Here is a 14,789-nt window from a genome sequence, read left to right as displayed (position 1 = left end):
GATTGGAGTCACCTTCTGGTCGACTAGCCCGTTGGGCGATCCGGCTCCAACAATATGATTATACCATTATTCATCGAAAAGGTAAATATAACATCGTACCTGACGTTTTGTCTAGGTCGGTACCCGTACTCGATACCGTCGACACTGCCTTGGGTTGTTCCTCGGACCCGTGGTACAGGAAGCTTTTGGACGGGATAGTCAAGACCCCGCACCGTTTCCCTTCATGGCAGTTGATCCAGGGTAAACTCTTCAAAAATGTCACTCCCCGCATTCCCGAATTGGCATCTCCTGCTGACTACTGGAGAGAAGTTGTTCCGCGACCTGATCGGAGGGCCTTAATTGGAAAGGTTCACGAATCACTTTTGCATGTTGGCGTGTATAAGACCTATCATAAGTTGGCCGAGCGCTATTATTGGCCCAAAATGCGATCCGACGTAGCCTCGTTTATTCGTCGATGTATCACTTGTCATGCCATCAAACCGGAGCAGCGAAAACCTCCTGGTTTCATGCTCTCTAAAGAGGTAGCAATCCATCGACCATTCGAACTTATGTCTGCCGATCTGGTTGGACCTTTGCCTCGAACTCGCTCAGGTAACCAATATATTTTTGTCATCGCTGATTGTTTCAGTAAGTTCCCTCTACTGTTCCCGTTACGTTTCGCTACCGCATCGGCGATTGTGAAGATATTGGATACCCATGTTTTTCCTATCTTTGGGTGTCCAAATTCCAGCATTTTGGATAATGGCGTGCAGTTTCGTTCCAAGGAAGTTACTAATTTTCTAAAGTCTTATAATGTTAACATTCAGTATACGGCCTTATATCATCCTCAAGCGAATCCGGTCGAGAGAATTAATAGGGTTATTAAAACTATGTTGAGGTCATATCTTTCAGAAGATCCGAAGTATGTTGGGCCTTTCTTGGTCTCGAAGCGAGTCTCCCTTTGGACCTATGAATTGCAGGGTGAGGATGGTAAATACCAGGGTGTTTGGCATGTTAAGGATTTGAAATCTCACCCACCGGACCAACAAGCAACTGGACACCTGTCAGACTAGTCTCGTCTCGGACTCGGGGCAGAGGATAGCTGTCCCTTGCTTATGCATAAATTGACGAGGGTGGTCACTACCCCTATCCAGTGGCGGGAATTCCCCTCATCATCTATGGTACATTCCAGGCCACGGCAGTACCATCGCTGTTGTATTTTCCTTCACTTGCCCTCAGGTAGATCGTTTGTCGGGGTAGGGAGATTTTTAGATTGAGTGTGACCTTGAGCCTTTGTGTTTTCGATTTTGACGTTTCGGTTCCGATTTTGACGTTCCTTGATATTTTCCTTTATCGATATAGATTTTGATGTGGATTTGGTCTACCTTCGCTGCTGGCGGATTCGCAACGTTCTATGTTGTCTGAGGTAACTTTTCCTTCTGATTTTGATTGCTGATAATTCGACGTTCCTTGATATTTCCGTTTATCGATTTTGATGCGTATTTGGTCTACCTTCGCTACTGGCGGATTCGCAACGTATCTATGTTGTTTGAGGTGACCTATCCCAATTTTGATTGCTAATTTCTTTACCGGATTATGACGTGTCTTGGTTGACACTTACCTTCCCGATTTTGGGTACATCGTTTTTTTTTCTTTTTGGATTGTCCGTTTTGGGTTTGCCTTCGCTTCGGCGGATTTGCGACGTGTGTTGCCTGAGGCGACCCTTCTTATCGATTTTGAAACGATAACTGCCGTAAGACTCCCGACGAGTTATGACTCTCAGCGGGTCGTGCATTGAGCCGTTGCTCTTTGCCCACGAGGAGCCCTGATTTAAAGCTAACTTCCCGATTTTGACTAAAGATTTTTTTTTTTTTGTATTACCGTAAGACTCCCGACGAGTCAAGACTTGCGGTTGGTCGTGCACTGAGCCGTTGCTCTTTGCCCACGAGGACCACCGTTCTGCCGATTTTGACTATCTTTCCCGATTTTGTCGTTTTCCCGATTGTGACATCACTTCCTAAGGTTGTGGTGGGAGTCGTTGAGGTTGCGACTTTGAGAATAAATGAAGTCCTCCAGGTCCAGCGCCTTTTCCGTGGTCTTCGACTCGGGCTGCGGAGAAGTTCTCTTTTTAGTTCTTGAAAAAAAAGTATTACATAAAAATTTCGGCCCTTTCTTAGTTTTCTTTTTAGTTGAGTCGGTACTTTTCCTGTTTTAGCTGGACCTGTCGGTATCTGGTCACCTTCAGTGGTCAGATATCTTTCACTTTTTCATGACGGTATCTGGTCACCTTCAGTGGTCAGATATCTTTCACCTTTTCATGTCGTTTAATGTGATGGTTGGAGGCTCTTCAATGTCTGGATACCTTCGGCGGGGGATGCTGTGTTTTTTTTTTTTTTATCGTAAGGGGAGAGTTGTAACGGTTTCAAATACCATCAATAAATACGGTACGAATTGAATTTGCAGGTTATGTCGATGTGGGGCGATCGGCCTACTGTTATTTTACCGCTACCGGTCAAGTGGGGTTAGATCTTGACGTTTTAGTTTAGTTTTCCGTGCTCACAGAATTTTGAAGGTAAGACAGCGTCAGATGAGTTTTCTATGTGATTAGCCATTTTGTAAGTTTGGAGGTATCCATCAGGAATTTCTGGAGTTTTCGATAATTAAAATCGTCCATTTGTGGGATTAATCTTCGGATATCTGTGTGATCTCCTGCCGAACTGGTTTATTTGGATTCTATATTGGCGTATCTCCTTAAGGAGGATTGATCGAGAGTTTTCTTCGCTGTGGCACGTGAAGTTTTTCTTCATAAAGGTATGTTCGTCGTACGTTGTTCGGCAAATTCCTTATTGTGTGTTATTTTCTCTCCTAGCTATTGCCGTGAAATTCGTTGATTGGAAGCATTAGTTGAGAGCATCCTACGTTGATTGTGATAGAACCGAGGTTCTGGTTGTCTAATTGCATATTCGAGCTTGGAAAGATTTGGTGGATTCACGTTAGATTTGAATAGTTCCCCCCGAAGAACTGGGTATGTATAAAACCATCTTTTGTGATACAATGTTTGTCACTCATTCTTCCTTGTATGGTGAGGATTAAGTTCTTACGTTCTTTCGTATCGACAGGGTCCTAGTGTAGGGAGACATCTCCTAGTGTAGGGAGGCATATCCTAGTGTAGGGAGACATATACTAGTGTAGGGAGACATATCGTAGTATAAAGAGGAAGTCCCTGAAATCATCGTGTAGGGAAGAAGTCCTATAAATCCTAGTATAGTCACAGTCTGAGTCGAGCCTTCTAGAACTACTCGTGAAATCCAGTCCAAATGGAGCTGTTACAACAGAAACCTTGTAGAATTTCATAACGAAGAGACCATCTTCCCCATTCAGGAGCGGAGAGAGCACTCTCAGGACACGCAAGTGTATTATAGAAGTTGCATATCGTATTATATTGTTGCGTTCCTTAACGACAACGGTTTATATTGTAAAACCTTAATGTATTGCTATTATTATCACATTCTATTGCTTGTGGAGTGAGATATAGATTAATTTAGTTAGAGCATGTCACTCTGGTGACGTTGATAATTCTGTGCAGTTAAATTGAACGTTAATTAGTGTTACTCGTACATTTGGGAGTTCTGAAGAACTTCGCGCTGCGCCTGAGCTCAAGCGACGCGATTTCGGTTGATTTTATAAAGGCCATCCCTTTTGAAGTATTACAATTATTATTAGACACCACACACCCTCCTTGGCGTTCAATACAACTATAGCCATACAAGTAGGCCCGTGTATTTTCTTTGCTGCCTGAATAAACCGTTCTTCAGTACAACTCTTTTGGTTGATTTGGGGTTGTTGCTGTTCCTAAGGGTATTTACTGGGGAAATAAATCTACCTGGCGCCCTACTTCTCTTTTGTCGGTTCCTTACATTGAACCTACCCCATCTTCACTGAGTGAGCCGTGGATACCCTCGCTTGGCAGCCCGGGTATTTCTTGCATTTCGGTGTGACGAAAGGTCTCAAATTATTAAGAATAAAAGCAAGTAGTGAAACTACCCAAACGTAAAAAAAAAACAATTTTAAGTGAAACGATTCCTAGACACATCAATCCGTGAAAACGGCGTTTTGTTGAACCAAAAGCTTGCTGAGTACCAAGGCTCGTAGACGACTCAGATTACTAACCGCCCTGACTTCAGTAGATAAATTATTGACGCACCGCGTAACATAGTATGAATAACATCTACGAAATGATTGTGTTCTAAATATAGGCGGTGTAAGGGTTCCCTTAAAACGTATATTCAAGTTGTGAACATCAGAGCGGAAAGTAATCTTATTGTAGAGGTACGGGGGAGTTCGGCCAATTAATATCTTCATGAACAATAATGTAGCATGAAGACATCGTCTGTTCTCCATATTGAGCCAGTTGACAAAACGTAGAGTATGGCTAATTCTGTCAAATTTTCGTATTCCGAATATGAGACGCAGACAGGAGTTCTGGAGTTTCTGTATCCTCTGCTTGTCAGAGAAGCTCAAACAGGGACCATAAACACTGTCAGCAAAATTAAGGTGAGAAAGAACCAGGGACTCACATAGCAGAATTCTAATATTTTGGGTCAAAGTTGACCTATTTCTATAAATAACTCTCAAGTTACCATATGCCTTTTGCAAACAAGCAGGCATCCTTGGCGATGTATCTCATGTAATTTCTTGTTGGAATCACCTGATCCTGGATGGCGAGCATGAAGCCCTCTGTCTCAGGAAACAACCTTCCGGAAGTCAGCCAGTAGTTCGACGCAGATATGTCGACGTAATCATGGTTGACCTCGTTCTGGTGCCTCCCATGAAAAGGTTTGCCAATCAGTTTCTGCATTTTACTTTCTGCAGAGTGTTCGACGGTTTCCAAGTGATCCTGGTGTAGCTTTAACGGTGTAGATGTATCAGCAACACAAACTACTCGATGGAGTTCTGACGAAGCTGCCTTGCTCAAGAAATAGTTTCGAAGTCCTTCAATTTCCTGGGACATACGGTTGGACAAATCAACAATTCCTCTACCCCCAAGATGTCGTGGCAGCTCTGTCCGTTCTATTGAGCTTTTGGGGTGATGTTTATTGTGTTTAGTCAGCATCGTCCTTATTTTTCTCTGTAAAGCTGCTAAATCGGTGGTCGTCCAAGAGATAATACCAAATGAATAGCTATGCGCCGAGCAAGCGTAGGTGTTAATCGCTTTTATCAGATTCTTGCTGTTAAGACCAGTTCTCATTATCCTCCTCAATCTTCGGGTAAACTCCTCCGTTAATTCTTTCTTCATCTGAGTCTGATTGATTTTTCTTGCCTGTTTTATGCCTAGATACTTGTATGTGTCTCCTTCCTTTAATGCTTCAATTTCTGCACCTTCCTTGAGTTTGAACGTACCATCTTCTATTTTCCTTCTCGTTATGTTTAGCAGTCGACATTTTTCTAGTCCAAACTTCATTTTGCTGTCTTCCGAGAATCCTTCCTCCATTTTCAGCATCAGTTGCATTTGTTTTTTGGTAGATGCGAAGAGTTTCAAATCGTCCATGTAAAGGAGATGATTCAGTTTCATCATAGTTCTACTCCCGCTCTTGATGGAAAATCCGTAGTCCGTAGAATTCAATCTATGAGACAAGGGATTCAGGGCCATGCAGAACCACAGAAGGCTCAGCGAGTCTCCTTGGAAAATTCCGCGTCTTATTGGAATGGGTCCTGTTGTAATGGAGCAATCTGCTGCTTTCATTTGGAGACTAGTAAGCCAGGTTGACATGGCGTTTTTCAGGAACTCAACAATATTGGGATCCACCTTGTAAATCTTCAAGATCGTCAAGAGCCATTCGTGAGGTATAGAATCGAATGCTTTTTTGTAGTCTATGTACGCAGCGTAAAGATTCCTTCGCTTGGAGAACGCTTGATTGCAGATAACTGAATCTATTATTAGTTGTTCTTTGCATCCTCGGCTGTCTTTGGTGCATCCTTTCTGTTGCATGGCGATGATGTTATTCCTTTCGCAATGGTTGTGAATTCGGTTTGAAATGCACGATGTGATTAATTTGTACATCGTTGGAAGACATGTGATTGGTCGGTACTTGGATGGGTCTTCTGTATTCCTTTGGTCTTTAGGTAACAAGAATGTTGTGCCATGTGTAAGGAATACTGGCATTCTTTCAGGATTTTCAATGACATCATTTATTGCGGAGGTCAATTTGTCATGCATGATCCAAAGTTTCTTGATCCAGAAGTTCTGTAATCCATCAGGCCCAGGTGCTTTCCAGTTGTGCAGTCCTCTGATAGCTGATTTTACTTCTTCAATTGTGATCATGTCATGCTGCATCGGCTCATATTTTATAGCTTCAGATTTTTCATCTTCAATCCATCCGGTATCTCCATTGAAGTGAGGTTTCGTTGATAATTGTTCGGTCCAGAATTGTTCAATGGCTTCCTTTGGTGGTAACTTTCCATTCTCTCCATCCGACGATGTGAGTGACCGGTAGAAAGATTCTTCCGACTTTTCGAATGAATTATTGTCTCTTTTCCGGCTATAATTGCTTTTATATCTCCTCAGGCGTTCTGCATACAGACTTAATTTTTGCTTCAGAGTATCGAGGCAATGGTGAGCTGTAGCATTCTCCGTCTCTCGTTCTGTGAGTGTCCTGTTTCTATCCATGATCTCTTTGGCAGCTTTCACAACCTTTCTTCCTCGATTCCCGTTCAAGTACTCCGTCAGTCGTCCAATGTCTCTTCTTAGCCTTTCTGTTTTGTGTTGAAGACGTTTCTGCCATGCTGGCGTGTGTAATTTGTGTAATTTTGGACCATCATTGCTCGTTCGGCGAATTTTTGCCCCTATGGTTTTCGCTGTCGTTAGCGCTGCACAGTGAAAAACTAGATGCAGATATTCCAATGAACTTCCGTTCTGTAGGTATTCAGGTAAAACGTCCGTATTCAAGATGTCGATTATAAGTGACAGTTTCTTGGATGTATTGAGCCGTGGAGGTGCTACTCGATGAAGAGGATCTGTTCCTTCCAGTTCGGCAAAGTATCTCCTCATGTCAGAGTCAACTTGTCGGCGGAGCTCTTCCCTATCGTCCTGGTGTTCAGGCTCACTTGCGTTGCAAGATGGACTTTCAGTATCAGTTACTTCTGCCTGTTGTTGCCCAGGCATGTGAATTTCATCAGAGATGTTGGTGTTATTCTATTATGTTATGACTTTAGCCTTGCGGCTTTCACACTCCTCTCCAGAGGAAAATTCACTCATCCCAGATATCTGAGATATCAAAAGGATTAAGCTCTGTTGGAGCCCTTTCCAGGTTTTCGGGCTCGTGGTGGTGGTGGGGTTCGGGTCGCTCCTCGGCTTCCTGCTGTAGGTTGGATTCCTGCTCCACCCGCACTTCCTGTCGGAGCAGACGGTGTTTCTCTGCATTCCCCATGTACTTGCGTACAGTTCTCGCCGTTCCGAGCAGTACCGCCTTCTGCATGACTTTATAAATATTTTCGTCCAACTGAAGTTTTCTCAAGTTCTCCAGTAGTTTCTTCGGTATCAGGCCTGTAGATGAAATGACAATAGGGATGGTCTTTATATCTTACAGCTTCCACTGTCTTCTGGTTTGTTCCTCGAGATCTCTATATTTTGAAATTTTTTCAGTATGTCTATCTAGAAGATTGTTATTATTTGGAATTGCCACGTCGATGAATAGTGCTGTGTCCTCATCCTTATTGAGCAATATGAGGTCTGGTCTATTGTGGGTTATTTTCCGGTCTGTGAGAACAGTGCGATCCCAGTAGAGCTTGTGATGTTCGTTTTCCAGCACAGCATCTGGATGGTAATTGTAATAAGGAATCCTTTTCGAAGTTAGAAGTTGGTGTTTTAGTGCCAATTCTTGGTGAAGAATCTTGGCAACAGCATCATGTCTATTTTTGTACTCCGTGCCCGCGAACTTCTGACATCCCCCGGTGATGTGCTGGATAGTTTCATGTGTCGCACAGCCATAACGACAGCTATCGTCCGCCACTGAGGCATCCTTGGCGATGTATCTCATGTAATTTCTTGTTGGAATCACCTGATCCTGGATGGCGAGCATGAAGCCCTCTGTCTCAGGAAACAACCTTCCGGAAGTCAGCCAGTAGTTCGACGCAGATATGTCGACGTAATCATGGTTGACCTCATTCTGGTGCCTCCCATGCAAAGGTTTGCCAATCAGTTTCTGCATTTTACTTTCTGCCGACGAACAGCAGGGATTCAGATCGGGCAGGTCATGCACGGATGCGGTGTTTGTTTTAAGACAGATAAGGGAAAAATCGATAGAATACAACAGGCCAGCATACATGTGCTTTCTTGATTTGGAAAAAGCGTTCGATCGTGTGCAACTGAAAGACTTTTTACACCTACTTTACAATAGGCAGATACCGCATAACCTCATTAAAACCATCCAGAACGTGTATGAGGAAAATTGGATTCAGGCGAAAATAAACGGGGTCTTGACTGAGCCAATAGCTGTGGGCCGTGGCATTAGACAGGGGGATTCGCTGAGCCCTCTCCTTTTTAACATTATTATGGACGAGGTGATAAGGAGTGTACGTGCACTGAAGGGTTACAGAATGGGCAATCGTGAAATAGCAATTCTGTGCTATGCCGACGACGCTGTACTGGTGGCAGAGAGTGAAGACGACCTGCAGCGGTTATTACATCGATTCAACTGTATTGCCAAATCCTTCAATATGATAATATCAACATACTAATATGTCCTACTTGTTATTCTACTTATAATTTGTGGAATGGGAAAGGTCGATTATTCCTTTTTCAGGACTATCAGCCAAAATGTCCTGCCACTACCCAGAAAAAAAAAAAGAAGAAGAAGAAGACCCTTTTCAGGTTGTGACTCTCCGGGTCTGTGAGAGCCCCTGGAATCTGCGAAAGGGCAGGAGTCGATTCACTTCTCCTGACAGGTCAATCCTACAGATTTTTCTGCCGCTACCCTGATCTCCTATCTGATTAGGTTGGGCTCCATCTATCGGGGGGACGCCTAATCCTGGTAGACCTCCTTACCACCCTTTCTGCTTCCTCTTGCTCGGTCTCCATAACCTCCTCCTCATCACTAGTCATTTCTTCATCGTCGGAATCCGGCCCCACCACCCTATTCCAGCATGGAAGCATTAGGGGGCGAGCCTTTTCAGTTTGCTCTATCTCCTCTACGAGTTCCGTCTCGTCGGAGTCGCTATAAATTTCTCCCTGTCTCTTTAATGTCCGTTCTCTTATCCCCTCCGATATCCTATTAATATAGGGTTTTAACCTATTTACATGAACAATTTGTTCATCTCTTCCCTTACATTTCCGTACTTTACAAGTAACGGGGCCTATTTTTTCGGTTATTCTATATGGACCGATCCTACTCTTTACTAATTTTTGTGATAACCCCCTTTTTGAACTCATATCCCTCACATATACCATGTCTCCTACTTCGAACTGCGGATCCGACGTTCGTTCGTTGAATTTATTCACTCTTGTCGTCTTAGCTTCTTCCGTATTTTCAAATACCTCCGTATAAACTCTTCTTAACCTTTCCTTTAATTCCGAGGCGTAATTTTCGTCATAATCGTACCTGACCCTGTCCGATTTTATAAAACTATCAATCGGCAGTACTTGTTCTCTCCCATGAAGGAGGAAGAATGGACTATAACCCGTGGTGGAATGAACATTTCCCCGATACGCCATTAAAACGAATGGTATCCAACTATCCCAATCTCTTTGATCCCTGCTTATGTAATGTGATAACATATCCTTTAATACCCTATGCATCCTCTCGATTTGTCCATTAGAAGTAGGTGCGTAACTCGAAGTTTGAATTTTTCGTATCCCTAAAATGCCGCATACTTCCTTAAATGAACTTGACATAAAATTTGTCCCCCTATCAGTTAATAATTTCTGCGGGGCGCCATGTCGAACGATGACATTTTCCACAAAAGCTCGAGCTATTGTATCCGCCTTCTGATCCGGTACTGGTATTGCCTCTACATACTTCGTAAAGTAATCCTGGAAGGTAAGAATATAACGGTTCCCATTAAAAGATGTTACTAATGGCCCTACAATATCCATCGATGTCAATTCCCAGGGTTCGGTTGTTGAAGTGAACCGTTGCAGTGGCGCTTTCTTCTGGTGAGGCGACGTCTTCCTTCTATTAAACGCATCGCAGCTGGTACAATACTTGATAACGTCCGTCCGCATTTTTGGCCAGTAAAACCTTCGTTTTAGACTGGCAAGAGTCTTCTGTTGGCCAGGATGTCCTGCCATTAGCGAATCGTGAAAATCATGTAGTACTTTTGGTACATACACCCGGGGCACCACTAATTTATCGTTTCCGTCTTCACAAAAATATAGTACCCCATCCCTAGATAGATAATAGGGTTCCGTAGATTCCCCACCAGCCTGTATCGTCTCAATAATTGTCTTGCAGTAGGGATCGTTCTTCTGCGCGCCCTTTAAACTTTCTCTATCCCATTCCGGTTCCATCCCGTCTAAACCCTGCTCGTTAATTTCCACTAAAGATACCAGTGCCGAATCCAATTCGTAAATTACAATTTTAATGTCCAAGTCATGGAATATGAATTTAATCATTTCTAGAACCCTTTCCCAGTCTAATTTATCTAGCCCACACCCTATCCTGGGCATGGCTAATACACTATCCCGATTTTTCTCGCAACATGCTCTCAAACTCCTCAAAGCATTCCACATACCCCTATACACCGGTTTATCAAAATAATTAACTTTCGTTACCAGATAATAAATGTTCCTTTCTGGCAAATTTAGTTCCGCCGTTTCCCCCACTATTTTTCCTTGCTGACGTAATTTATCTACTGAGCCATATATATTTTTGAATTGCAATGCTATCCCTGCTCCCATAGCCAAATCCTCTGACACACAATGGGCTAGAGCCCATGACTCCGGTGCTGTAAAAATATTTCCCTTTTTCGAACATAATGTAGGCATTTCCGGTACTTGATGAACCTTCCTATATTCCTGAAACTCCTCGAACTCCATATCAATAAAGTGGTCTTCCCTATTATACTTCCTACTCAGTGCGTCAGCGTTCCCGTGAAGCCTCCCTTTTCGATGTATTACGGTGAAATCATAATCGGCTAGGGACATGGCCCATCTAGCCAGTCTAGATCCTGGATCCTTCAGACTAAGCAACCATTTCAACGGGCGGTGATCCGTCACGACAGTAAATTTCTTTCCATAAAGATAGCACCTAAACGTTTTTACTCCGAAAACAACCCCCAACAATTCCTTTTCTGTTGTCGAATAATTTAACTCGGCTTTCTTAAAACTCCTACTCGCATATGCTATACGTCGCTCATAACCTTCTCGCACTTGGCTCAATACAGCCCCGACCCCTAGTCCTGACGCGTCCGTAGCCACAATAAAAGGTTGGCTAAAATCCGGATAAACTAAAACCTTATCTGAAGTCAAAATCGACTTCAACTTCCTTATTGACTCCAATACTTCCGCAGTTATTTCAAATTTCACCTCTTTCTTTGTTAAATTTGTTAACGGGGTTGCTAAGTCAGCTGCATTAGGGATGAACTTTCTATACCAGTTAACTATTCCCAGGAAAGAACGAACTCCTCTTACATTTTTGGGTATAGGAAAATTTTGTATCGCCTCGATTTTCTCCGGATCAGGAAGCACCCCCTCCTGTGTGATTATATGCCCCAAATATTTAACTTCCTTCATCATAAATTTGCACTTTTTTGGTTTGAGTTTAACATTGGCTTCACGAAGTCGATCGAAAACACCCCTTAACTTTTCAATATGATCCTCTTCCCCATCCGAATTAAAAATAATTATGTCGTCCAAATAAACCATGCAAGATTGTCCGGTCAATCCTGCTAATGTCAAATTCATAAAACGTTGAAAGGTCGAGGGCGCGTTCTTCAATCCGAAAGGCATCTTTAGATATTCGAAATGTCCCTGGAAGGTACTGAACCCAGTCAGGGGAATATCCTTCTCCTCCATATCAATCTGGTGATATGCTTCCGCCACATCAATCACCGAAAACAGTGTCTTATTTCCTGCACTGTATCCCTGAATTAAGTCCGAAATATTAGGTAAGGGGTAATATTCTGTTTTCGTCACGTTGTTGAGTCCCCGGTAATCAATACACATTCGTATTTTATCTTCCCCATTAGGCAACCGTTTGGTAATAAGTACCACCGGTGCAGACCAGGGACTAAAAGAGGGCCGAATCACCCCCGCCTCCAATAATCTATCAATTTCTTTTCTTAGTACTTCCCGCTGATGATAAGGAATTCTATACGGTGCTTTACAAACAGGTTGCGCTCCAGGTTCCAATGTAATGGAATGTTTCACCTTCGTTGTACTAGTCATTTTTTCATCTTCCTCTAAAAATAAATCCTGATATTCCTGTATCAACTTTTTCAATTTTTTCCGAATATTTCCCTCTAAATGATCTACTCTAAAACCAATTTCGTTCCAATCTCCACGTTCCAGATCAATTCTTCCGATTTCGTAACTTTCCTGACCCCTATCTACGACTTCGCCGGAGACCGCTTTAGCGATCTTTTGTCTTTTCACCAGTCTTACTTCGCTGCGCGATACATTGACAACCCGTATCCATATTTTCTGCGTGTTCTCCATCAAACAATTTGCCACGAGAATATTTTCGTTTCCCAATGGTATGGGCTCACATACCATAACTGCCCCTTCAATATTTCCCACTAACTTAGCCCTTACTAACGCTTCCGAACGGGCAGGTATTGTTACTCCATTCTCTATTAATACATCCGTTTCCCAGTTCCGCTCCTGACCTACGTCGATCATCTGTTCTACCTTATCAATTGATTCTGTCGACTGGCATTCCTCCGTCGCGACCGTCCTTGGCACGCGTTCGCTATTCCTTGACCCCTTCTCCCGTAGGTACCCAATGTTATTCCCAGCCATTTCCGTATTTCTCGGTCCATTTCCAAAATTCCTAATATTTTTATTTGGAAGTATTATTTCCAAGTCCTGTTCCGGTCTCCCCTTGAATTTTTCATTACGAATTCCTAAATCCTCTTGAATTCCTTCCGCAAGTCCTACCGCGGAACCAGCTGGCAAGGCCCAACCACCTGTTCCTGTACTGACTGTCCTATCAATTCCGTCAACGATTCCTTTGTTATTCTGTTCACTTTCCATTTTACCCTTAACTCCCACTTGGACACTAGCATCCTTAAATAGTTTTACCTTTGGCTTTATACCTTCGAAATTTTCCGTCTGCGTACCAGACTCCTTAAACTGTGCCCTAATTTCCACATTGTCCTTCGGTTCCCTTAACCGTTCCCCATTTGTGTCACTTTTGACATTATCTTCTACGTACGACTTATCCTCCAGTACAGTTTTCCCTGCGTTCCTCTCAAATCCAGTTTTCCTACGAACAACTTCCCTGAAGTTTCCGTTGACTTGAATCGTTCCGGTAAATCCCTTACTATCATCATCTTCCGCACATAATTCGCTTTCTATATCCCTTTTATTCAAAAATTCGAATCTCCCACCCCACATCATAACGAACGGCTCCCCTTCATAACTAATAAGTGCCTCATTTGCACTGAGAAAATCTCTCCCTAAAATAACTTGGACGTTCCCTAACATAGAGTCATCACACAAGATAGCCGTCCAAGTTGTACCTAACTTTCCTCCTACAGGTCCCACCAAAATATTGGCCGTACCCCAGGTACGTAAACTATGACCTGTTACACTCGTCAACCGATAGTCGACCTCCTCTCTATTTATTCCATCTTCTGGAATTATACTCCTATTTACAAGAGTCACTGCGGCTTCCGTATCTACCAAACAACGCCTCGTCCTTCCATTTATGTTTAAGTTAATCATGTGAGGTGCATCAATTAACCCTCCGGAATTCACTTCCGGGATCACCATTACCGAACGATCCTTACTTTCCCCCTTACATACATGCCCCCCTGGCATCCCCGAATAAACCTGCCCTTTTAAAAATTTCCGGCCACTATCCCGGCAGTTGGATTTTGGCCCTCCCCGTTTAAATCTTCTTGTCTCCTCGACTGAGACCCCCTCGAAAATGGAGACGATCGCTTAGGAATAGCTCCCGTATTTCGCCCCCCTTCCTTAGCTGCATTTCCTCCCATTTCCTTGTTTTCACGTTGACCCCAGGCCATATTTGCTTCACCCCCTCCTCCTGGGGGTGTAGTTCTCTGTATTCTATTTTTCGTAAAACTCTCTCGTCCCTGACGATTTTGTCTTGGGCAATCCCTAGCCCAATGACCCCTTTGACCGCAACTATAACAACCTCCCTGCGTCCTTTGCCCTGATCTGTTATTATTCCTACACTCTCTCGCAAAATGATCCGGTCTACCACAAGAATAACATTGCGCTGTATTCTTCTTTGTCTCTGCGAATTTTTTAATATCTCCCCTTTCATCCTTCGAGTCGTGCCCCTTTTTCCCGCAATTTTGACATCCCTCCGTTGCATCTACCGCCGATACCCTCATATTTGATGTCCTTCCTTGTATCATCGTTGTTGCGGTCTCTTGTAATTTGACCAGTCCTTCCGCCTTTTCTAGATCTAAATTTTCTTCTCTTAATAAAGCTACCCCCATATCTTTCATCAAGTCTTTGCGCAACCCTGTTTTAAACTGATTTAATATTAACTCTTTATTTTTCTTTTTGATTCCCGCTTCTTCGTCTAGCGATGCTCCGCCCAAATCTTCCCTGAGTAATTCCGCGCCTAAAATCCGCAGCCTAGTACAAAATGATGAAACATCTTCATCATGTCGCTGGAAAC

General features: G+C 43.2%; 1 protein-coding gene across 1 annotated transcript; it reads right to left on the bottom strand.

The window, feature by feature from the left end:
- Positions 1–13,977: 13,977 nt before the first annotated feature.
- LOC123322282 (DNA-binding protein HEXBP-like) lies at positions 13,978–14,604 on the bottom strand. Its single transcript, XM_044910225.1, has one exon. It carries the CDS (start codon positions 14,602–14,604, stop codon positions 13,978–13,980), a length of 627 nt encoding a protein of 208 aa, XP_044766160.1.
- Positions 14,605–14,789: the final 185 nt, after the last annotated feature.

The sequence above is a fragment of the Coccinella septempunctata genome, chromosome X (assembly GCF_907165205.1).
Source record: "Coccinella septempunctata chromosome X, icCocSept1.1, whole genome shotgun sequence".
NCBI classification, from domain to species: domain Eukaryota; kingdom Metazoa; phylum Arthropoda; class Insecta; order Coleoptera; family Coccinellidae; genus Coccinella; species Coccinella septempunctata.
This window is presented reverse-complemented; position numbering and strand designations above follow the sequence as displayed.